Below are 26476 nucleotides of genomic sequence, written 5' to 3'. Positions count from 1 at the left end.
GATTTAATGTATGTCATCAATAGTTGTATATATCCACACTAAGTAAAGTGCAACTCCAGAGATATAGTTGTGTTTAGCAGCTTATTAACCATTTGCTGCTGCTGTTTGCTGCAGTTTAACAGTGAAAACACTAGAAATGTAAATATAGAATTTACCAGGTCTTTTGACTGAATAGCTCTTTGTGGATTATTATCTTTTATAGATTTGTGTACTGTAAGTACACAGTAAGTGTACATATTTAAACTTTGAATTTAATTTGTATACCTGCAGAGTGAGAAAGGCGAAACGCTGGTTTTCCTCCCTCTAAGAAATTTGACCTCCTCTGAATGTTCAGATCATCAGATGAGTAGTCTCGCTTTGCCAATGCCAATAAATCAGAGCACATTTTTCTCCCATCCCGAAATGCCAATAAACCAGAGCACATTTTTCTCCCATCCCGGAATGTTGTGTGGACTAGCCAGACCCTCCTCCGCAGCGCTGTGGAGGAAGGTCTGTTATTGGCATTTCTTTAAACCAATCACAATCGTCATGGGCGGTGCTAAGCGCCGGACAGTGCCGCGGTGCCGCTGCAAAATAGTCTCAGGAAGAACTTGTTTTTGGTGGAACGTGTGTACGTTCAAAGGTTGTTTTAGTCATGCAACAGAAAACTCCGATTGGACAGATAGTCTAGCTAGCTGTCTGGATTTACCCTGCAGAGATCTGAGGAGCAGTTAACCGTAGTCCTCAGAAATCCACCAGAGGTTAAAATTCCAACACAAAGAAAGCGGAAGGTAATGGACATCCGGCCGAAAAGAGTGAAATCCGACAGCAACTGAGCAATCCCGGAAGTCAAACGTCATGGATATTGACTATCAGCTGAGGGTTTGATGTGAATATAGCAGTGTTTATGCTCAGCTACTTAATATAACGAGAAATGTCACTGTGCAAATCAAGCTTTATATTTTCATCTAACTCTGTAACGCTATCTAAAGCACCTGGCGGTGAACGCTTCTTGTATAATTTGCTGAATACTGTTCAGAAAAATACTCTGATTATTGGCAATGTGCAAAGTCCTGTCTTACAGTGCATTATCCCCTCACTGTAGACTCAGACAGTCAGAAACAGTACATATGGCTAATCTGCAATTCCAGAGGACATGGACTTTCAGAGCATTGGCTAACGCTACGTCCACAAGTGCGATGTAAATACAGTATACCTGCTAATTAAATTAATGCGATAAGACAGATTTGTTCAAAGACAGGTCACTCCAAAGCACCAACACAAACATCTTAGTGTTTTAAAAGCTGCAGCCAAACTGTTAGCATGCCTGATGCATCACTTCCTGTCTAACCTCCACTCCCTCCTCCTCCTGCACAAAGAGGAACTGGCATACGTCCCTTCACCTTTGACCGCTGGCAGGGAAGCAGAGGGGAAATATGGGAAATGTAGTCCTCAAGTAAACAGGGCAATGCAAAGACAGAGTGTGTTTGTGTGAGTTCCCACCTCTCCTTGCGTTCCTCTCCTCCAGGCGTCAGAGAAGACGGAGCTGACAACACTCTGCGAGCGGGCGTGGCCTGATGATGTCATCTCTGAAACGCCACTGTCCGATTGGCTGGAGTGGGTGGACTGGGACTCTGGGGTGTGGACACGTGCAAAAGTAAGTTTTGTTTAACTTTTTTGATGCTAATTCTGTTTTATTTATTAATGGATATTATTAAAAGGAGAAATCCGGCGACAGTTTATTTAAAAGATAGTTTATAAAGACAGTAAGACAGTCTTTTTAATAAACTGTCTGTACACTTACAAAGTTCTCAATGCTTCGGTTTACATGTAGGGACCCTCAATATGCTACCGTGGAAGTGTGGTGATATTTTAAGCCTGGTTAGTGACACAGAAATAGATAATAGATACCCGTGCCCCGACAACTAGCGTTATAAGTTATTAGCATGAAAACATATCCCAGAGAACTGTATACTCGGTACAAATCTGTTACTAACCCCTAGGTTAATTTGGAGGCGGATTTCTCCTTTAATATTGCAAAACGACATACATTGTCATACATTTGGCTGTTAAACCAAATCAGACCGACAGACAGACCTGGAAGGCTGGAGGAGCTGGATCCTGACTTGATGGAGGAAGAAGAGAGGGAGGACCAATCGTAGGCCGCCTCTGTCCTCCTCATTGCCTCCTGGAAGTTGATGTACAGCTGCTTCCCATACTGACAGAGAGACAGACACAAACAGGTGTTGTGAGATGTGCAACTCCATCAGAATGACGACGAACACCAAAACTGCATTAAAGCAGTTTGAATTTGGCAAGGATTTAATAGTACTGCATCTTCATCACACTGAACACGTTGCAGCACGGAGACTGTTAGGGTATAAATGACACTGTTTCTACAGGATGAGCATATTGGCATATGAGACGGGCAGCAACATTTTGTTTTTTGTTCTGACAGGAAATGTTTTTACCTTGGCAATTCGAATACTGTGGATCCACTGTTGGAGGGTTCTGACATCGTCACAGCAGAGGTACTTGATGTACTGAGACTTCTTCTGGATCTGAGGGTGCTACACACACACACACACACACACACACACACACACACACACACACACACACACACACACACACTCTGTATTACTCTGTGTAAAGGATACTTTGTTTACTAGTAGTGCTTGCATGCATCTTTTTTTCTTCTTTCCATTTCATTAATGTGCTATTTACTAATTGTACTTTTACTACAACTCCTGCCACTTTTGCTGCTACAAATACCCCAATGTATTTAATATCAAACCAATGCAGCATGAATACATTAAACAAAAATATGATTTTTGGTTAATTGTTGTAGTATCTGTGTTTTCTTTGAAATAGCTTTCATTACTCTGTCACACCACTAGGTGGCATTGTGAGAGAACAGTGCCACAAACCAGACAATTGTAATTTATTTCAAACCCCATCGCTCCTACAAATGTATTTGTGTGTGAATGTACCTTCAGCACCATGCAGTAGTCAGTGGGAGCCTTGTACTTGCTCTTGTAGTCCTGGCCGAGGTAGACGTTAACGTGATCCAACTGGAGGAAACACACCAGGTCTCTGGATGCCTACTCAAACACACGCATGTTCAATTTCAAGTATTTTTTTTCCACAGTTTTACAATAAAAAAATCATCCAAATTAATCAAACAAACCAACAAAATGCTGTCGTTTTCCCCATATTGCCCTCGGGGCTTCTTGTCATTACACACACCTTGGCCTTTCCCTTGGGAACATAGTAGATGCCAGAAGCCCTCAGCAGGAAGTAGCGTTTCTTCCACGACTTCTTCCCGTCCTCTTTCAGCCACAACACTCCCTCCATCTCGGGGACAGACACTGAGCTGCCGCCAAAACATTCCTGACGCGCGCACACACACACACACACACACACACACACACACACACACACACACACACACAACAGATGCATGGGATTGTTGTTCAGTTTCAGTGTACACCACATTTTCACCAGTTGAACTACAGCATGTACGAGTTCAGTTTGCAGACAGAATGACTTGTTCACAGCAAAACGGTTTGCTTTTCTAGCTCTTCTACCAATTCAGGTTTACTTTTCTCACATTCATCCCAACATCATTTATTTCTACCTAGATATTAGAATGACTGACTGTAAAACACCATGGCAGGTGAACATGAAAGTGATAGGTAATAGGGCTGCAACTACATTTATTTTCATTGTTAATTAATCTGTAGATTATTTCCTTGATTAATGGATTAGTAGTTTGGTCTATAAGATGTCCCAAAATGGTGAAAAATGTCATTGAGTGTTTCCCAAAGCCCAAGATGACGTTCTCAAATGTCTCGTTTTGTCCACAGCTCAAAGACATTCAGTTTACTGTTACAAATAAGTGAAGAAACTAGAACATATTCACATTTCAGAAGCTGGAATTGGATTTCGTTTTACTTTTTTCCTCAAAGAATGACTTAAACCAATAATTGATTATCAAAATAGTTGGTGATCAATTTGATAGTTGCAACTTATCAATTAATCGATTATTTCTGTAGCTCTAATAGGTAATGCAAGGCCAAATATTGTACGTGAGGATGTTGCCTAAAAGAATTATCGCAGTATTGATGTAATTGGTGTTTGATGTCAGACTGTTACTGAAACGGTGTGCGCATGCCTCAGACCTCCTTTTTTTTGGAATATCAACACTGGTTGCCATTCTTAAGCCTGTGAGATGGACACTTTTCAGAGGAATTCTGGGCGAAGATGCATTTGAGGAAGCAGCTGTGTGCAAGAGGAGAAAACAAACTAACCTCTAACAGAGCCTCTTTGTTTCTTTCAGCCATCTCACATGTCTCCTTCCGCCCCAACAAATAGTTCTGCAGCAGACGGAGCAGGAGAGATAGACAGACCACTGGTTAGCAATATAAAAACCTCTGTATGATTTAATTAAACAGTTGCCTTTTGGGAACCCTCCCGTGTTTATGTGCGTGTGCATGGATCTCACCTGGGGGTTTTTGAAGACAGCGTACTTCTCGATGCGTTCAGTGAACATCAGGAGGTTCTGGCTGTCTCTGGTCCAGTTTAACAGGTTCTCCACCAGGTTCTCATGATCCTCGAAGATCCGCTCTGGACAGAATTAATGAGATATTTTCGTTGATGTTCTGTTAATTCCAGTCAAAGCAGGAAAATCGTTATGAATTACAAAATTCAGCCTGTTATTTAGACATTGCTGTCATTCTTCTGACTTACTGTTTCCTCAAAGGGGTTTAAATGGTTTATTTTAGTTTTTTCAAGAACAACATCAAGGAGACAACTTAATGTATAATCACACAATCTATATTAGATTTTGGCACAAAACATCAACTTCTGTAATCCACAAATTTTGACTTTTGGCCTTTTTGGATTTACTGTAAGAACATTTGCCTGACCTTTTAGTGTGTGTGGACCTACAGGCTTCTGTCTCTCTAAATTTTAATTTTCAATAGAGAAAAGAAGCGAATGTGGCCAGTATTCTTCTAACTATAAATTCTAATTTTAAAGTTTTTTTTTTTTTAAATAACAACCACAATTTCTAGCATGGAAGTCTCCTGGATGATGTTATTGGTTGATGTTATGGCCATCAGTTAGACACGTTTCATTTCCCCCCCAGAAAAAAAAACTCTCAGTTTGGTATGATGTTACGGTAGTCATGAAAACCATTAGCAATGTCTATAGAGACTCCAGCCACAGCAACAAAACACAGCACCACAGTTCACAGAATTCATCCAAAAGTGCATTTGGGAATGTGAAAACGTGAAAATGTGGAAAGTTAAGGAGACTATTACTGCGAGGATGTTCCCCACTCATAATAACCCTGCTCTCCTCACTACTCTACAGAGGAAATATGGCTCGTGGCAATCTGCTGCCCTCGTTTTAAACAATGTGTCTCCCCAGCTGCTTTTCAGATGTTTCCTTTGAGGATTGAAATGGACAAAACCATGTCAGCTGTGACCCACATTGAATTTGTGGACAACCGTGTTGACCTCACTACCAAACTGTGAGTTTTTTTATTTGGGGCCAGCTGTGTTTAGTCAGTATAATGTGGATTCACTGTGACAGATTCTGGAATATAGACACCTAACTAACTAATAATCCAAAGTAGCATATCATTTTTGATAGTCTGTGTTAAGCATGATTTATGGTTCTGCGTAGGCTCCACGCAGAGCTTTCGCCGTAGCCTCCGTAAGTGGCCTGAAGTTTATACTTGTGCTTTGATGTGTGCGTCGATCTCTTTAAGAGAAATAGCAGGGCCGGCAAATGTGTGTACGTAGGGAGTGTGTGGTAGAGCGAATGAGAGAGTGACGGCGATTTAGCTTCGGAGCGAGTAGCAACTCTAGAGTCGTAGTGAGAGAAACAAAGTGTCTCCCCTGTTCTTTCTGACCACGGTGGGAAATCCTTAGCAGGAAAAGTTAACCCTCTCCTTGATTTCATGTTGTCTATGGAGAAGGAGAACCAGGAAATGAGTCGGGGGGGAAATGCAACGCTACCAAGCCACGGCCGAGCGACGTGCGTCGCCGCGTAGTTATATTTTTCGAGCAGTGCACGTCAGGCCACGGCGTAGGGTCCTACATACGTAGCCACGGCGTAGATTTTACGCAGAAGCTTAAATCACGCTTTAGCCGAGAGCATCACTTGCCTTATACAACTGTTACATCCAAATACATCACATCACGTACAAACTTGAATAGTGGGGCTATCCACTTAGTTATTTTTGTCTGTTGACTATGTGATGATGAAGTCAAAGACGTCGACAAAGGGGTTGGCGATTTAATGGATGTTGATGTTGAGGTCGACGATGGTTGTCGGGACAGAGGTGTATATCTCGTATGTATGTTTATGCGTCTCTTATGTGTTTTATACCTGCTGCACACCCAAACGCCCTTAGGGACACAGATAAAGTTGATTACCACGGATTTCACAATAATACTGTAGTTAAGATTATGGCAGTGTGATAGTAATTATAAAAATAGTTTTTAATCCTTCAGCAAGATAAGTTCTTAAATTAATCAATTTAGTGGTAAGTCAACAACAGAAAATAATTTGACGATGGGTTGATAACCAATTATGTTGATTACGGTAACACTTTACTTGAAGGTCTACATAGGAGTGACATGACACTGTCATGAACACATTACACTGTCATGACACATGAACCCTAACCCTAACCTAACCATAACTTGTCATGCCAAAAACCGAATGACAATGTCTGACAGAAGCGTTACGTCATAAATGTTGATGACTTGTTTATAATGTTTGTCACGTTCATGACAGTGTCATGTCGCTCTTATGTAGATACCTTCAAGTAAAGTGTAACCTTGATTACATGTATGTTTGTCAGTTTGCAGATGTACAGCTGACAATGTGAATGCTGTGTAATTTGATTACTTCTTACTATATGGTATGTTCTTGTTTATGTCACCTGGTTGGTTGATTTCGGATGCCAACAACTATTTGTAACAACTTCAGAAACACTACACTACTGTAGATGCTCCTTCATCTTTTCTGTAATTTGAATGACTCAAACGTTACAGATCATAGCTTTAAATGGAGGCTATCTGATCCCAAAACAATGCATGTATCAATTAAATAACTGATCATATTTACATAACTGAGGTCATGACTAAACAGACATCTGTGTATTTTGTGTATGAACATATGAAGTGATAATATAGCAGATGAGCAGCACTAAGTAGAATTATTACCAATATAACAGCTTTATTAAATTGTTTTGTAAATGAAGCAAAGATCTAAGACCTTTTGCAACAGTGCAACGTGTGTAGTTTCCCTAATAATTTGACTTATGCCAATTATAGAATGTTCATGTTCATTTATCACACATTGTTTACAATATCAGTCCTGAGGCAGAAGACATAAACATGCTCAATAACTCAGTAATCATGAGGAACAAACACCTTAGTCCCTACATTGATTAATGTGTTGTTCATTAGGTTGGGAATCAAGGTGAAATGAATACATTTATAATAGTAAAATGTATACTAACACTATTACTATTATAACAGGAAATACTGCTGCTTCTCTAACTGCTACTACTGTACTACTAATAATAATGTAAATACGTATTCTTCTTCTTATGATCGTAATTATTCTTTGCCACTCGGTTATTTCCTGTAGGGAAGCAGTAAGAGGTCAGATGTTAGGATCTGACAGGAAGTCGGTGTTTTGCCAAAGGGCACCCAGCAGGGTGCCGGTGTTGCTGGTGTGTATGTATGTGTGTGTGTGTGTGTGTGTGTGTGTGTGCAGGGGGTGCTGTTAAAGGGTTATTTCCTTAATAAACAGCGAGGCCAATTTAAATCACCCTAAGGCCAAATCCTGGCCTTCAGCCCAGGTTTTGAGAACCCCATGTGGGGTAGATTTGGTTAAATGCGGAAAGGTTTTGGTTTGGCTGAACGTGGCGGTACGAGCTACACTTTACCTTCTCTATCTCTCTTCGTAACGAAGCCGACTGGCTGTTCAGCAGAAGCCCTGAAGATGTAGGTCAGATCACACGCATCATTGCTCCGGACCTACATAAAGACTGTGTGTGTGTGGGTGTGTGTGTGTGTGTGTGTGTGTTTGTCAAAGAGTGTTAAGTGGAGTTGAAGCTCGTAATACAGTGTGTACGCTGGCAAACACACATCCCGACCCCCAACAGAGGTGTGTGTGTGTGTGTGTGTGTGTGTGTGTGTGTGTGTGTGTGTGTGTGTGTGTGTGTGTGTGTGTGTGTGTATGTGTGTGTATGTGTGTGTATGTGTGTGTATGTGTGTATGATCACATCTTTGTGGCTGAATATCTGTGCTGTCTGAGAGTCACTGCTGGGCACAATGTTACTGGCAAATGAACTCAACACATACACACCTGGAAATCCTGAATAGGTTTCATTATCAGGTTGCACCACTCAAAGGCCTTTACTGACTTACTGTAGCTAGTGTTGCGGCTGTAAGCAAATCAAAACAATGGAGCCGCGAGGTACTAAACACAGTAAGGAAAAAACACTGTGACGCACTAAAGATCCAATTTCAATCATTCATTCCTCCACACGTAAAATACAACTAGTACTGCAGTTACCAAACGCGAAATTACTTTGTGATGCTAATAAGTGCGGAATACAGTACGTGCGGACAACAGAAAGTGTTCGCTCCCAGGCTCACCCCCTTCCTCAAAACCAGGTGAACATGGGAAGCAAACAAATATACCGTTATCTCTTCTGCCCAAACCCTGGTGAACACGCCCACCACCTACAATATCAGTGCACAATATCATAATCAGTGAATAATATAAATAAGACCATAAACATTAGCCTGACAAGCCAGACCCACATCAAGATGTTGGGTCTGGGAACTCACAGTTCATTGGCAGGGCTCAATCGGAGGGGCGGGATAAACGGTTGTCTTTCAAATTCCCTCTGCACGCAATAGGATAGCGCTACAACCTGGCAGAGCAACGAAGAAGGTAGCGAAGCTAGTTGATAGATTAAACGTAAACTCCGAACACATCTTCCTCTTTTAAGAATGATTTCAGTGCCGTTCTGTTCTGTTCTTTTCCCAAAGAAAAGCCTAACTCCAAGTCTTCCAGAGTCGCAGCCAAAACCGATTCGAAAGGCCGCTGTTCGCCAGCAGCAGCAGCCATCTTCTTTATTTTCAAGTAGCAGGGAATTCACGCGGAAGAGTTTGGCTTTTCCAGCTCGCAAGCCAACATTACATTTGCTGCCGATAGGGTGCGTCTAGATTTCTAGGCTACATAAACATACAGGAGAAACATGTGGCTCCTACAGCTAGTAAAGCTGTTAGAAATGACTTAAAGCCAAGGTCGCTAATGTTGAAAAATTTGCAAGATTTGAAAGTAGCATCTCCTCGGGGCTCCCTCTAACTAAATATCATTCCATTATTCATAATGATGTCAGGGTGTAAAGACCACTTCAAACAATATATAAAAAACTGCATATTGGAAATAGTTACTAGCCCTGCCTTTAAATCTGTTGCTTCAAAACATCTTTAGCAATGTCAAAACATAACAGCAATCCACACTGAAGTCACGGCAGCATTTATGCGCCAACCCTTTCTGAAGCTAGCTAATCCAGTTGTACCATCCGAAATATGCTGTCTGTTTTACATTATACTCCACTAACTCCGGGCCAGTGATATAAATCTCTATGCTGTACTAGTTTGTGGGCTGTAAAACAATCTAATAATGCATAGATCTTGACTTGATAAACATATTGTGGTTGAACGTATGCTGCAAATGCTCACTGAGATCAAGCACCCAGCTCCAACTGTGAATAAGTAGGACAAAGAAGCAGCGTGTGTGTTTGTGTGTGTGTGTGTGTGTGTGTGTGTGTGTGTATGTGCTCACCCATCTGCAGCTCGTTGATGGTTTCCACCAGTGACCAGTCTGGACTGTAACCACAGTGAGATTTCTCCAACAAACTGTCCAAAACCTGAACAACAGGAGACACTGTGAGCAAAACACTACTACTATTAATGATGCTAGTACTACTAACGCTACTGTTAAACATGCTATTGCTATTTCTGCTAATGAAACTGCAAATAGTGACACTACTATGGAATGACAGATGTAACGTTATTACTTTAGCGTTGGGTACCGAAACCCGGTTCCATCTACAGTTATTCGGTCTGGTACCTTGATGACTGTGCTGCCCTCAGTCGCTGCCAAACAGACGAGCATCACTCCACAAGATGCTAATTAACATTAATACACGGCTAGGTTGAATACATGTTTCTGACTGGTCAATCACTGCATTCTGTGGTCTGATAATTCTGCATAACAGACTGTTGCCATGCATGTGGCAAAAAGTGGGCAAAAGTGGAACAACATCCTGTCCTCCAATCCAGGCAATGGCAGCAGGTCTGGTGAGCGCATATGGCTACATCTTTATATTAAGGATGCACCGAATCCAGGATTCGGGTTTGGATTCAGCCGAATATTGGGCTTTTTGACAGCTACTTCAGGTACAGCAAAGGAAGGACAGTCACAGCTAAAAACTTGCGTTAACCAGACAGTGCCTCTCCCGGGCTGTCAGCCGTTCTCTCGGCAAACCTACAGTGCGAGCGGAGCGACCGAATGGCCGGCTGCTGCTCGTTAGCTAACGTTAGCTTTCTAATTTCACCCACCCAACATGCCTTCATCATACACTGGTTATACATAAACAAAATTGTCACTCATCTGGCGATAGCGATGTGCTTTCCTACGATGTGAAAAGAGTGTGCGAATTCAACATTAAGTTGTTACATTTAACTATTTTAGAGGCTGTGGACGTTGTTTACTTATTTATGTGTCGGGGCAAGAAGAAAACGAGATGAATGAGGACAGAAACGTCAAAATAAATATTCCCAAAGAAGTCCCATTCACCTTGTCTCACTTCACCATCAACACAAATGTTACAATTTAATGTGAATTATAACACTAAGTAGGCTACGTTGCTATGGATGCAGTGTTCCAGCCGTAGAGACGGAACGGACTAATTTCTTTAGCGAAATCAATACAATCGTTTTCAAATCAATACAATCTTTTTTAAATCAATATTTTGTAGCCGTGTAATAAGCGGGATAATATAGATAATAATCATTAAAGCAGTATAACCCCTTCAGGGTGATTCAAGACCCCTCCGCAACAACGCAAAGATACTCTTGATGATGGGACTTCAAGGTGCATTCAGGTGCAGATCGTAAACCCATGGTACAGCTAATGACACTACTACTTCTGCTGCTATTGTAGTAATAATACAAATATTAATAATAAAAGTATAATTGCTACTAAAAGTGTTTTCTACAGCTGGTAAGTTCTCATACAGATACTCGAGCTAAAGCCATGACAAGTTTTAACACAAACGTGCTACAATGAATTACTGAAACTGACACAGTTACTATTACTACATCGCTGTTACTGCAGCCCAACTGTAGGCCTACACAAGTGCAATGTGAGACAGAGTCGTACCTGTCTGACCGTCTGTCTCTCGTCCACCATCATGGTCTTTGAGCTCTCGTCTGACAAATGAACGCGTATCACCAACTATGAAGAGAGAAAAGAAAAAGAGAAGATTATTATTTACAACTTTATTGTCAATTTCTTGATTCTGGTGGTTAAATTCATTGCATTTTTGTGTGCGTATTCTCTGACAATAATCCAGTTCTACAGTTGACAAGACAATTGCATTTTGTTGTTTTCTCATGACATTAAATAGAGCTACTTTGTGGCTAAAATACATCACATCTCATAGAGCATGTGCTATTTAAACTAAATTACTTTGACTCATTCAGAGAGAAACAAACTCCAGACTGCACGTCAGAGGATGAACATGCATCTGTCATTGCCATGGCAGCAGTTGTGCTGAACTAGTTTTGCTTTTAAAGAAAGGAAGTCATCTTATATACAGTATAAGAAATGTCCCAGTACAGCAAAGTAGGGGGAGACCTGGGTCGGAGGGCTATTTTACATTCTGTTATAGCTAAGACTTTCACTTTGTTTTGCTGCTGGTTAGAATATTGTAACATATGACAAAGAAATACAGTAGAGAGTAAAAAGTGTTCCAACCAACCCCGGTCTCTCTTACTTAATAGACACAAAAAAATGAGCTAAAATAAGAGACAAAGTCTCAGTTAGCCAGTCCTCAGTTATAGCCTATAGCAACATACTGTAGCACGACGCTACGCATTGTTTCTATGGTTACATGTGGGTTAAAAGGGCCCAATCAAATTTCACCATTGACATTAAAAGCTATGTCTGCCTATCGGTGTTTTAAGCCCACAACGTCTCCTTCCAGGCAGCGCTGCCTGGAAGACACTAAGATTAGGCAATGGTTAGGGTTAAGGTTAGGGTTAGGGTTAGGTGGCTCAATGGTGTTTTAAGCCCCCAATGTCAACTTCAAGGCAGCGCTGTGACCGTTGACTTCAAGGCACCTAACCCTAACCATTGCCTAATCCTAATATATTTTTATATATATATATATATATATATATATATAAATAATGCACTAATATAACTAATTAAAAGCTGAGCTATGTTTTAGGTATGCTGTTTGTGTAAGTTGCACACATTATCATAGCACATTCTGCTTATTAAAAACATGGTTCATGGTTTTTGTGCGTATGCATTGTTTAGACATCTGGCTTCCAATGTCTTAACACCTACCAGCCAATCAAATGAAAGTATTTCTCATGTCCATGGTATACATGAGGTTTTATATGGTTATCCCTTAAATGATATTGCTTCATGTTGGTGTTTGTGTGTGAGAGTCAGATAGTGTACAGGAAGATTGACGGTCACACAGGTAGCTGGTGTTGCGTCTCTGTGTGAAATAAATCCAGGTTGTTAATCCAGTGTCTCTCTCTCTCTCTCTCTCTCTCTCTCTGGGATTTAGTTTGCAATGGTCATTATGCTGAGTGCTGTGTGTTTGTGCTGACCCCAGCTGTTATTGACCAGAGCTGTCCATATGGAGTAACACTGACCTGACCCAGAAAACTGAGTCTGCTGGACACGTGCCAGACCCAGACAGGCACATGCACACAGTCAGATACACAAATCACACATACACAAATATACACAACACATATTTCTGTATCATATTCTCCTGTGTGTTGACCCAACCAGACTCACCTTTTTAACCTGGGCCTCCTTGATCTTCTCCAAGGCGACTCGGATATTCTCTGCCTTCAGCTTGGCAGCCTGCTCCTCCTGCGCACACACACACACACACACACACACACACACACACACACACACACACACACATTGAGGACAGCAACAGAAATGATACAACACACATTATACAACAGCATTGAAACTCAACAGCACTCGCAATCCGTATTAAGGACACACATGCACCACTTTCACCTACCTGATTCTTCCAACAGGAATTCATTGTGTATTCTCAGTTGAACAACCAACACTTCTGTGTCTGCTTAGAATCAAACAAATCTACAAAATCTGGTATTTAAAAAAAGTCCAGAAAATCCGTTTTTATCAGCAGAGTTTGGACTCTGCTGATAGTATATAGTATATTCCCAGTCTTGTCAGCTGACTGTGCACATTACTCCCGTCTCATTAGGCTTCTTCCAGATGGATATTTATCACGCTAACGAGTGAAGGAAGAGCTAAATGAATCTGATGTGAAAGCAGAGATTATTCCCCCAAAAACAGCAGCCCAGGGTTAGTCCCAACAAGACAGAGGCACACTGCCAAAGGAACCCAAAGTGTGAGGAATCATCAGACATGTCTGGTCGGCAGCGCAAAAAAACCCGCTTCTCCTCCTCTTCATAATCATCATCTCATCTATTATTGTGACGGCAGGGGAGTGTGATTACATTAATGCTCGGACGCTACATGTTGGTAGATAGTCATTGTCTCTCTAAAGGATTATCCAAATATCCCAAACACACACACACACACACACATACAGACACTGAAACTGGAGGCATTGCCAGTGTTTTTCTTCTGCCACAGCAGCCGACAAACTAGACGGATGGAGAAGTGAGAAAGTGGGAAAAAAAAGTCCAGTCTGTTTTCATCTGACAACTCCGCAGCGAGATGCTCCGATCTGCAATCACAGCTTTGGGTTTGATTCTGCACAAACACCCGGCTTGTCAACCTTCAACAGAGCGATGGAGCCAAGATAATCAGCTGTGAGGGAAATAAAGGAGGCGGTGGAGAAGGATGGATGGTGGATGGAGGAGCACAAGTGTACATAGCCACACAGCCTTAAATCCAGCAGAGCAGAGAGTGCAGGCGCTAACACAAGATCTGGAAGCGAAAACACGAGTAGAAAGAAATAGAAACACAAGTAGAAAAAGCGAAAGAACGAGAGAAAATTAAGTAGAAATACTGACTGACTCGGTATCTTGACTGGCTGTTTACACTGAGTGAGCTGCAGGTTGACTAATCCAGTTATCCACTGACTTATAGACTGAACGATCGCCTGGTTAGGGATGAGGCTGACTAACTGATTGACAGACAAGCTGCCTGACTCTTTCCCAGACTAGCTTCTACATTAAATCAAAGTGAGAGATGCTCCTGTCACATCCTCGCTGGCCGAGCGAGACAGAGGGAATGAGAGGAAGAGAGAGGGAAGTAGAGATGAACCATGGTGGGGGAGGGGCTTTTGCTGTGCCAACTTCCATGCAGAGGCACTGATCTCTTTATCTCAAGCTCCTAATGCCCCCTCTTCGCAGTCTCGATCCATCCACGTAACGCAGGCGTCTTGTCTTTCCACTTCTCTTATCTGATTTGTGTTTCCTCCTCGTCTCACTCGCCAAGTAACTCGTAGTCTCTCTCTTGGTTTTTTATAGTCAATTTTAAAGGGGATCTTTTCCAGCAGCTTCACATGAGTGTCTGAACGTCTATGTATGCCGGCCCCTCACAGAGGTGCTCCACTTTAGCCAGTCAGCTTAAACACACACACACACACACACACGCGAGAGGATCTGTATTGTGAACGAGCGAAAGGGCAGAATAGAATGAAGATGATGGGGGACGAGGAGGAGGAGATTAGCAGCCAATCTCCTTAACGGCACCCCCCAAAACCCCCTGGAGTGCACGCACACGCACACGCACACACACACACAAAGCAGCAGCAGTGAATCCTACAGCATAAGCTCATAAACAGCTTCATAATGACGAGCCTTATGTTTTGTTTGTTGGGTTTAACGCTTCAGGATTTATATTTAAATCAGTAAAGTATCAAACATACTAGAATTACCACGTGAATAAACATCTGTGATGGTGTTTACGTTTGTCAGCCGATCATATATGAAAACTATTTGAATCACTCAACAGGCACAAAACTCTGTTATTAAATGTGGAAAAAGATACTGTTTCAGTTAGTTAGCGTGTGATAGTATTTAAATCAGAGGAGTTACACAGGGTGTGTGCAGAAAAATAAAAAAAGATTTACTATATAGCAAAAATATTGTGTCAAAATATATGTGCATACAGAATATGAATCTTAGTTTGTTTAGCAGTAAACCAGCGATGTCAGTGGAACATGACAAAATAACATGTATGCATTACTGTGCTAGCATTTATAATGGGGGACATTTAAAAGACAGTATAAATAAAGCAGATTTGGTAATGGCAGGTTACATGCTAATCTCATGATATATTTACTCACACAAGTTTTTCTAATATCTAAATCTAGAATTGTCAATTAGCATTAGCAGCTATTAAGTACTTACATAAGACCTATTTGAGCTTAAATACACCTAAAAATAATATGTGGGAAATGAAATGAAGATCAAGGGATTAAAGTTCACAAAAGATATTGTGTAACACATCCTCTGTTTGTGCCTTTTAACATTTGAACTAAAGGAGATAATGACTGCTAAAAATATTTCTTAAAATGTTAGTTGTTTATGACGTTAATGAGATGGTCATTTAACATTATGCTGTGTTGCGGCAATTAGCATGTTAATGCTAACTGACACTACATTCTACGTTGTGTCAGTTAGCATTCACAGTTCCTATGATAACATGATATTACATGCCTGAAGCAGCTGGCTGAGTACTGTCAGCTATCATCATCATCATCGTCATCATCATCATCACAGCCATCAGAATCATTATTGCCCCCCTCATCTCTGCCTTCATCATCTTCCATCATCACACTGCAATTAAGACACTGTCAAATGTTACATGTTTGATTCCCACATATTTAAATGGATATGGAGGACATTTTTACTCATAATTAAAATTTAAAGTCCAAAGAGAAAATAAAAAAAAGAGATCAAATAAAAAAAATATATTTTACTACACTACTAGGAATAATCAGGCAATAATTAAACTTCAAAAAAGAAAAGTGGAGGCAAAGATTGGTGTAATGTAGACTGGGTAAACCCAGCCTGATCTGCTGGCGATTTGATTTCTCCCTGCAGCTCAGGCTGGAAACCTGTACTTTTATCTATCCTGCTTCCGTTACAATTTTGCAGGGACCAATCACAAACTGGCTTATCCACCTGATGCGCTATTGGCGGGTTTAACAGGATGACGATAGAGAAGCGACCAAGCACCTTCTTGTTTACATTCAACATAGCGGCCACCGAATTCTGCTGTCGCTGCTACGTCACCCGGATTGTTGGTCTGATTGGTTGGAGGACTATCCACGCGTACAGAGTCATTTGAACTACGCCCGTTGATCACTCCTCTTGTGCAGTAGAAAATACAGAGCAGACTCCCCAGACTAATGTTCAATCTTAAAAGATTGAGCTCGGTCTGGTGATAGCCAGACTAGGTGTGATGTGCTGTCGGCTTAAAAGACAAAAGAAAGTTTCTGTGACTGTGAAGTGTCATCTGCACATGTTGCATCAAAAGATATCTACACTCTTCATTGATTCAGACCCTCTATCACAATTAATTCAAAGCCCTTAATTTCCCCCCTATAAATATGATGAATGTACCCATTAATGGTTGAATTAAAGTATAGTAATGGGATTGCAAGGAGATAATTAATTAATTGGTAAAATGTAAGGGGTTTTAACCCATTTAAAAAATCCCTCTATTAAAAAAACAATTAAAGCCCATTCATTTATGATAATCAATTAATTCATTTATTAAGCCCAAATCTGTCTTTACTGGCATCGTTTTGGATTTTCATTCGAACATAAAAATGCTCACTTTCTGCGAGACATAAACCATTCTTTCAGCAGTTTTCTTGCTGTGCCGCCCACGGCTGTCGTCATCAACATTTTCAGCTTGCAGCGTAACACGTTTTCTCCCCACCTCATAGATATTCAGTTGACCTACATTATAGAGACACTAAAATTAGCTTTTGACGAGGAAAGATCCTTCAGCCTTTGAAGTTATAAGGAGTGTGTCCCTCCTGAGCCGCTGTAGGCTCAAAACAGAGCGGACTTATGCGACTTATAGAAAGGCAGCAGAAGTGGGCCAGCAGCAGTGTGTGTGTGTGGGATTGAGAAAGTGTGTGGGTGGACTGCATTTATTGCTGAGGCAGTGTTACACTGACACAGAGAGAGTATGCTGTATGCCCTAACCACCCACACACACACACACACACACACTATGGCATGCTAACAGCCTCACACACAGTACATACATTTACACACTTGACACACATCTGTGCTCTGGAAGCCGAGTGCATGAGTGTGATAATTACACCCTCAGCCTAATCACTGCTGCAGGAATTAGACTGGCCCCATATAGCTCGTAATCTGCCTGGAATCTCAGGGCCCGTCGTGGCCCCTCCCACTCTAATCTGGGACCATAATTTAAAATTGAAATCACGTTTCTTGCATTTCATTCCAAGAATCAATGAAGCCTGAATTACTGTAGGATGTAAACACTGTAAGACGATGAGATGGGTTATTAATCGGACTCAATGGGTCTAGACTGATGTTCGTTACTAAAATCTGTTCAACACAGTGGTGCATCAGTGGGGAAAAGTCCACAGAATACACTTTGATAATTCAGGGATGTCTACTAGATTTTGTCAAACTATGAGCACTAGTCTACTGGAGTCTGCTTGATCAAGACCTCAATGAGACCCCTTGAGGTTTAGGAAGATACTTCTTTTTCTATCAAAAGTTGATAAAATGAGGAGGACTTGGGGTAGATGTATGTGCCTGTTTGCTGCCATTTACAAAGACAGACAAAGCCTCCAAAGAACTCCAAATGAGACAGCCTGTTGCCAGCCAGCCGCTGTGTGTTTTTGTTTGGTGTGTGTGTGTGTGTGTGTGTGTGTGTGTGTGTGTGCGTGTGTGTACATGATGCTGCAGGGAATCACCTCCTCTCTGCACCAAAGAAGATTATCCCAGCAGATCCGGCACATTCCTCTAACATCCAATCAAACTGCATCATCTGCTTTATCATCCAATCAAATCATGACATTGCCGATCCAATCAGAATAAAGCCTCCTTACTTACTCTGTATCTAATGCCCATACCCACACACAGAAAAAAACCTTTGCCCTCAGCCATTAAGAAGCCTACAGCTTTAGCTTAAGAGCAGCAGAGTTTCTAATGGACATCACAGTCACATATTATCAAGGGCCTTCTATCCAAGGACATTCATGTACATACGGAATACATATGTAGTACGGCATCAGGGATGCTAAACTGAAGTGACAAATTTCAATTTAACCACCTCAAAAAATGGTGACATTAACATTGCTGGGGAATGGCTGATCTCCACCAGCATCATGATCTGGGTTGAACAACACCATCAACAATTAGAGTATAGTAACTAGTCCCATTATCTGCATTAATCGGTGTTAGCTAGCACCAGGCTCATATGCTACAGACTGTAAACTACAGACTGTAAACTACATGCTGTAAACTACAGACTGTAAACTACAGACTGTAAACTACACGCTGTAAACTACACGACTGTAAACTACAGACTGTAAACTACACGCTGTAAACTACAGACTGTAAACTACACGCTGTAAACTACAGACTGTAAACTACACGCTGTAAACTACACACACTGAACCTGAACTTAAAGATTCTTCGGGAAAGAAGAATTCACTGGTATCCAGCATACATCTGACAGTAAAATGTACTTATGCCTCCCTTTAGGCCCAGCAATAAAAAGCATCATAGACTAGAAGTCATTGTTTCCCATCACAGTTAGCAGAGTCTGGGAAGTAGTGTGTAATTTTCTTTTTCTCTATCGAATTAGAATTTTCTTTGTCTATTTTTGATTGACAAAGCTGTCCAAGTGCGTCTTTCGAGCGTAAAATGTCATCAACTGGAGGAGTACTTCACATATGATTCACTGCAGAAAACAAAGTAGTTTCCCAACAATCTGCATACGGCAGTTTCCAAACACAAAGCTTGCAGTTTTCAGTCCTATATTAAGTATTGTAAGAATCCAGCAAACCTTCCAAAAATCATCCCTAGTATTGATCTTTCCTTTTGTCGAGTTTAAAGCAGATAAAAGCAGACACAGAAGCGCTGACTGTCACACTTACCTGTTCTTAGTTTCATTAAAACATGAGTAATTCTTACATCCTCATTAATATTACCATCCCAAACATTTCATTGCAAGCAAACAGCGTTGTTGAAGCAGTCCTACAGCACGATCACACAGGATGCGTGTTAGCAGCTTATGTGACACTTGCACTAACATGTTTCTGAATAACAGTCAGGTGCCTTCCATCACTAACACTTTATCTCGCTATCGTCCAATCAAAGGCAAGACTGCTGTGACAAATATACAGTATGTACAATAGCCACAACAGATCAGTTTGTGATGTTATATGCAAATCACACAAATGTTAAGCCAGCATTACTCAACAAAATGATTCTCCGGATATTCTCCGGGTAAAAGACATGCTGATGGAACTTTTGCGTCTGCATTTACACCGACTCCTGTGTGATCGCATCCTTGTAAGACTCTTCAGTCCTGTCAGCCACTGGCACATCATATATAAACACACCGTGCACGTGGAGTCAGGTACAGTTTGCTTCCACTCATGCCCTTTCTTATTCTTTAAGCAAACCTTCATGCTTCATAGAAAAAAATGGCAAAATGGCCTCTGCACTCTGTCGGCTGATTTGACTGAGACGCTGTAATCACAACCAGCAAACAGGAACCAAAGAGATGCTGTGTGAGATGCAGAAAGGGATATTTTCTCCACACATAATGCACAGGTGAACACAGTAATGCTCAGTAGTCCCAAAGCTTTACAGAGCGAACGCTCAAACGCAGTGAAAAGTAATTTAACTTACTAACTTACTTGATTATATTGTATTATCATATTTGTCCTAAGGAGCCACATTTTAAACTTCGATACAAGTAGTAGTAGTATAAAAAAAAACACAATACTTAATACCTCTTTCGATACCACGGCAAAAAGAAAAGGCTCTTTTAACTATATATATATATATATATATATATATATATATATACACACACACTTTGTAATAATTTGAGTGTTTGATTGAAAATGTAATTGTAGATCTGTTTTTCATAGCTTTGGTACTTTGAATACATTTTTGAATGTATAATTAACAGAGATGGTATCGTTTTAAACACGTGGTATCAAAAAAGTATCTACGTCCCGATACTTTTGACAACCTTAAATTTGTCCAAATGTTCATTTCGACATTTTTTTAAGCTAAACATATGTTTGGTCACTCAACACGTATGAGTCTTTGACAGTAGTCTTGTTACAAATGACGCATTTCAGACACAAAAACTGTCACAACTCAAACAGTGTAAGTGGACAGTTCAAGCTAATGAACTTCTTACGGTAATACTTATTGACTTATTTTCATGAATATAAAACTGCATATTTTATATCTACTATTGTGGCGCACTATGATTGAAGCAAAGGTTAGTATATTCTACCTGTGAGGCAAACTGTGATGATTTTGTGCTCTACAAAAAGGTCTTTTTGAGTGACAGTTTCTGTATTGTATTTTTTTGACCATTATCACTATTTGCTCTGGCATTAAAATCAAGTCAGTGATTCATTTTATCCATTTTATTAGATTTTTGAGTGTTCAGTCATTAGAAAGAACTTAAAAAATTAATAAAAAAAAAAAAATGCATTTCTGCCATCAAGACAAACAAAGTGAACACAGATTGGTTGTTTTCATCAGGCCACAGTTACACTAGTGTTGCAGTTTACTGGCACAGTAAGTTACCACAAATGTAAGAGTTCTGTGATACCGCAAGGGGACACCACGTTGTATCACAGCCTCTGTAAAGCTTTGGGATCACACAGCAGCATACTGCAGCCAAACAGGACACATCACGGCACCGTGTATTACCCTCACACACACACACACACACACACACACACACACACACACAAACTGTTCTGGAGATGGCGAAAGAAGCAGGTGGAAGGAAAAGGAGTTCACATGCATTGTGGCCATGGCATGCTTCATGCATATAGACACAGATAAAGCAGGGACAGGAGGATGTTGCCATGCAAGAGGAGAGGAGGAGCGTGCAGAAGTGAATGAGGCGTCACCTTGGTCAGCATGTGGGAAGGTTTCCCTGCTATGTTTCTCAGAATCAGAGAGGTTTCCCTGTCCAAATAGGAGTGCTTTAAAGAGAGAGACAGAGAAAGGTCCTGGTGATTTAATCTGATGTTTGATTGGCTGGATGTGGCAGTTTAGCAGAAAGCTGTGTGGTGAAGCAGAGATAGAAACCTGTGAAGGAGAGCTGTACACATTATAAACAGATCACAGTAATGACGTAGGTACGTTGGGATGGCAAGTGTTAAAACACATTAACCAACAGTCATATACATTAACTTAAGAGCTTTTTTTTCACCCAAACTAGAAAACTAAGAACATGAGCTGAGGAGAAAATCCATCTGATGAAGATTCTTGTATATCATTAAACACACTAAAGCAGTTATTTTGTGCTGCAGTGCGTTCATTTCATTTCTAAGATCTCACTTTATTTCCCCCAGAACAGATGTAAAAAGAAGAAAAGGTAACTCAAATTTCTTAAAAATCACATCCATAACCTCTTTGAACTAAAGTGATGCCACTTCGGTTTCACCTGGTCAGCTCGACAACAAGCCTGCAGACATCTCCATATGCACTTTCATTGATCAAGACCATGTCTATACATCCGTGCATAGACGTTTAGACTAGACATCCATGAGTTTGGGTTTGCTGCTCGCTGCACTTTTTGTCAGTTACTGGATCTGGAAAATCCAAATTTGAACAAAGACAACGTAACCTGTGAGGAGCTGAAGTTGGGAGAGAGTGGTAGAACAAGACTCCCTGTCAACCTATCAATTATCTTCCCAAATATCCCCCTTTGTAAGCCTTATTGCAGATGTTTGCCAGTAAAATTCACAACTCCAAATACAAGAAGTATTTCATTTAGTACTTTAAAGCTATTGAGCTAAAAATGTATTTGAAAAAGTGTTGAGTTTTCTTGGAACTGACATCTAGTAGCCAGGAGAACAACTGCATTAACTGTCATACCATGCAGCTGTGGTACTTTCCGCTTGCTTAAAACCCAGCTTGTGTCAAGGCAGTCTGGTCTATTAAAGGTCCAGTGTGTAACGTGTTTAGTTGTTCATTATCAAAATCTGTGTTGCCCGTTCACAAACTTGTCCTTTTTCATGAATATTTACCACCACCATCAATTCCAAGTATTCCTTTTGGCTTGACATTTTACATTCGCATGAACTGGGGTAGACGCTCCATATTCATGCTCCATCTTGAAATACGTTAGCCGGTAAGGGACATACAGGACATACTGCTCCGCCTTTCGTGTTTTCTCTGTCACATGATAAACTCACAGGTGCTGCTAATGCTGCTAATGGGTATCGTAGCCTCTCGGCCCTGGCAAGTTTGAAGAAGGAAACATGGAGGACCACACATATTCAAAATCCAAATTTCAGGAACAGGAGTCTTCTTCTTCACCCAGAAAAAGAAAAAGTATAAAAAGAGCAAGAGACCGGCTTTTTGAAGCGTGAAGGCTACCGTAGCTGTAATACGTACTTTGAACTGCGTGGTGCGAGAGTTGATTGATATATATGATCTCAACGCTAGATGGGAGAAATTCCCACACATTGGACCTTTGAAGCTGCTTCATTGCATTCTGGTATACTTGCTGTTCTTGTTGAAATTGAAATGACTAAGGATTGATTGAGGATTTTAATGAGCTTTCTTAAAACCTGAACTGCCATTGAATCAAATGTAAAAACACTATTTTTTTTTTTTTTTATCTTCATATTTACGCACATAGATTGTATTTTTCCTCCAAGAGAAGAGATAACAAACTGTATTGGGAAGCTCTCACACATTGTCCATTATGCTGTTTAGGGAAAACAAATGGACACTGATACAACCAGTGTACGGTTCCCCAGTAAAGTATGCTGTCTCGATATACTGTAGACCACATTTATTTGGGAAATAAAGGTTAAATAATTTAAATAGAAACAAGTATACAGTCACTACTGCCTCAGGGGTTTACTGGTAGGAGAATGGACGTACACACACATACTTTTAACTCCAGGCCAGCAGGATACCAGACAGCTTTTTATTAATTATTTATTTGCTATATTATTGACTGCATTACTCATATTTTCTGTGAATTCCACAGGCAAGGGACAAATCTGTGGCTCAGTGAGCTTTATATAATCCCACATGCTCATGCAACAGAGCTGTGAGTCACCAGTTCACCCTGAGCAGGTTCTTACCGGGCACACTGGGGTCCAGCATACAGCCACACTGGGTTCTACCCGTTTTACTGGAGCAAGGGGAGACATTGAAAAACAAGGAGTTGTTTGTGGTGGAAGGTAGTGCTGCGGTTGTCAGAAATATACTTCCTTCAGTTTCATAAGACCTTGGTCCAAATCCAGTTTGCTTTTCTGATCTGATGTTTTATATTTCACAGTATTTTTGTTTTGTAACAAAAATTACCACTTTAACATATTTAATAATATTTTAATTGAATCTAATCAATTCTTTTTTTCCAACGAGGGATATTGTTGAACTTGGATAGCCATTTAGTGTTGTTAGAAATAAAAAAATATACACTCAAACACTCATGTTCTTATCTTCAATAATCTCATGTTTGTGCTTCAATCACTAGAAACCATTTTATAGAAAGCATTAGTTCTCTCTTGATAACCACAGATTACAAATCATATTTAGGTCAAAGGCAAGCACACGTGCACGCATGCACGCACGCACGTGTGATTACGGTCAGCTTTTCCCTTTGGTCAAGATCTGACTAACGACATCAAAGTGTGTGTGCACGTGTGTGTTGATCCCCTCTAGGACACATTCATAAGAAGAGAAAGCTGCTATATGCAGTCTGACAGTGATGCTTAATATTCTGTGCAATCAAAATAGTCTCATTCAGTATCTGCTGTATCCAATTTATCTGTATATCATGATGTGCACAGAATTTGGTTCCAATTGTGGACTTTAGAGCCTGAAAATCTGACCTTATTATCATTTATGATACATGAGTAAATACAATAGTAAACTTTATCATCAATGAGTGTATGTAGTAGTAGGGCTGGAAGTTACAGTTTAACTCTCAAATAATTCATCTTTCATTCACGATATTGTCCGTTCATCACAATATAATCAGTTTGAGGCTCATCAGGCAGCAGAGGCCCTATGCAGGCTAAATGCCAAATCACCTGAACTATCGTGCAAAAAATGAGTTGGATTTTGGATTGTGTTCGTTGAAGAGGTGTCTCAAGTTTCTGCTTGCTTGTCTGACCTCAGTTCTAACCAATAACTGACAAAGATGGCGGTTAGCAGTAAACCCCCAGGCTTGTTCCCAAGAAGAGTCCAGAACGACTAATCTAACTAAAATGGAAGGTGTCTGTCAGACAGTCCATCCATCTGTCTGTCTGTCCGTACGTCAGACAGTCCATCTGTCTGTCTGTCAGACAGTCCATCTGTCTGTCTGTCTGTCCGTCAGACAGTCCGTCTGTCTCACATACTGTCCGTCTGTCTGTACTTCGATTTCCTCGACAACCGTTCATCCAATCCACTTCACACTTGCTGGGTGTATTGCTGAGGACCCAAGGAAGTTCAGTGTCGAGTTCAGGGGGCGTAGCCCAAAATTCTGGGCCCTGTAGAAAGGCATTCTCTATGGGCCCCTACCCACATCCACAGCTATTCATTCTGGGTACTCCGTCCCCTTTCCACCCCCAGTCCGACACCACTGGTCGTGTGTGAGCTTTTAAGATCTGTGGGACATATTTATTAGTACTGCGTTATGTATACATGATGTAGTGTATTGAGAGGGGAGCCCTATTAACTGTTACACCGCCGATGCTGGGTACAGCTGGCTCTCTTTCGCTTGCTACAGTACATTCAAGAACAAATAAAGAAAGAGAGACCGGTGATGTTGTTTGGATGAGCGCGTTTCCAGCAATACCGGAGGCCACACAATCGGCCCATTCCCAACAGACACGTTTTGAATGGACACTGCACTAGAAGTTTAAATATGAATTGAACCTCGTGCCTGAACCTTCCTAAAGCCCAACAATAAGCACGTCAGTGACCTTTTGTCTTTTCTTCTCTCATTCCTTGGCATTATGTCGAAAGGCGAAGGATATTGTGTACTAATGTCGCCTAAAAACAATGACCTCCCTAGTCCCATTTCAAGCTAGGATTTATGACACAGCGCTACTCTGACAATCAGTACTCAATTTAACCTTTATTTCTCCAAACAACTCAATGGGGATGTTATTTTACTGAGGGAAAAATAAAGTCCACACACTAGGTAATGCTCTCATGAACATTATTGGTAATTCAATATACAGTATGTCCATGGGAGCATTACATAGTGTACCAACTCTATTTTTCTGTCTTTTAGGTATACATTCTTCTGTCCAGAACCTAGTATTCATCGTCTAGATGTGCGTGCTTATTTTCTCTGCCCTTAGAAAACGCACAGAGTGAGTGTCTAAAGGAGAGAAAGACTCAGTTATTCAAACTGCAGTAGTCCCAGTTTCTAATGAGCTGGACTCATGGGAGCAACGCTCTGGGCAAAGAACAGCACATCCTCTCCTCTAATCCCTCTCTTTGTTTTCTCTCCCCTTCTCTTTCTCTGTATTGGTACTCTATCTTATCTCTGTGTCACTCTTTGCTTCTCTCTCTCTCTCTGTGGGTTTCCAGCATCGCCTTTCCCTTGTTCGTTTATCATCTGTGGCCATTTGCTGACTCACTCTGGCCTCTCATCTCATTATTCTAATTTTATTCATTCCTTCACGCCGGCCTCTGTACTCTCTGGAGTATCTGTGTATGCACTTGATGAATTTGGAGCAGTAACCCAGTTTCCTTCTCACTGAATAGATTTTGTGTTCCTAGTGCAGCTTGTTTGGGTTGAACATTGTCATTTACAAGGCTTCGGGTTAAATGCCCTCAGTAGCCACCTGGGTCAGAAACAAAAGAGGGATTGATTTATAAATAAGGTAGTCTATTATCCACGGTGTTCCACTTCCGGGATTGCTCCGTGGCCGCCGAAAATTCCACCGATGTCCGTC

General features: G+C 40.9%; 1 protein-coding gene across 8 annotated transcripts in view; it reads right to left on the bottom strand.

Annotated features, from left to right (window-relative positions):
- The window catches only part of raph1a (Ras association (RalGDS/AF-6) and pleckstrin homology domains 1a), a 74943-nt gene that overhangs the window by 4033 nt on the left and 44434 nt on the right, over positions 1-26476 (bottom strand). For 6 of the 8 annotated variants that reach the window (XM_078262554.1, XM_078262557.1, XM_078262555.1 and 3 more), the window contains 11 exons: positions 21467-21541; positions 13132-13209; positions 11473-11547; positions 9871-9955; positions 4487-4608; positions 4293-4358; positions 3229-3372; positions 2973-3083; positions 2451-2549; positions 2077-2197; positions 1483-1613 (listed from right to left, as the gene is read on the bottom strand). In XM_078262554.1, coding sequence (XP_078118680.1) covers positions 1483-1613; positions 2077-2197; positions 2451-2549; positions 2973-3083; positions 3229-3372; positions 4293-4358; positions 4487-4608; positions 9871-9955; positions 11473-11547; positions 13132-13209; positions 21467-21541 — 1107 coding nt within the window. The remainder of the gene's footprint in view (positions 1-1482; positions 1614-2076; positions 2198-2450; positions 2550-2972; positions 3084-3228; positions 3373-4292; positions 4359-4486; positions 4609-9870; positions 9956-11472; positions 11548-13131; positions 13210-21466; positions 21542-26476) is intronic. The other 2 variants (XM_078262559.1, XM_078262560.1) reach the window with 1 other exon arrangement.

Source organism: Sander vitreus, chromosome 11 (genome assembly GCF_031162955.1).
Source record: "Sander vitreus isolate 19-12246 chromosome 11, sanVit1, whole genome shotgun sequence".
NCBI classification, from domain to species: domain Eukaryota; kingdom Metazoa; phylum Chordata; class Actinopteri; order Perciformes; family Percidae; genus Sander; species Sander vitreus.
Note: the sequence above shows the minus strand (reverse complement) of the source record. Positions and strands in the feature narration are given on the sequence as shown.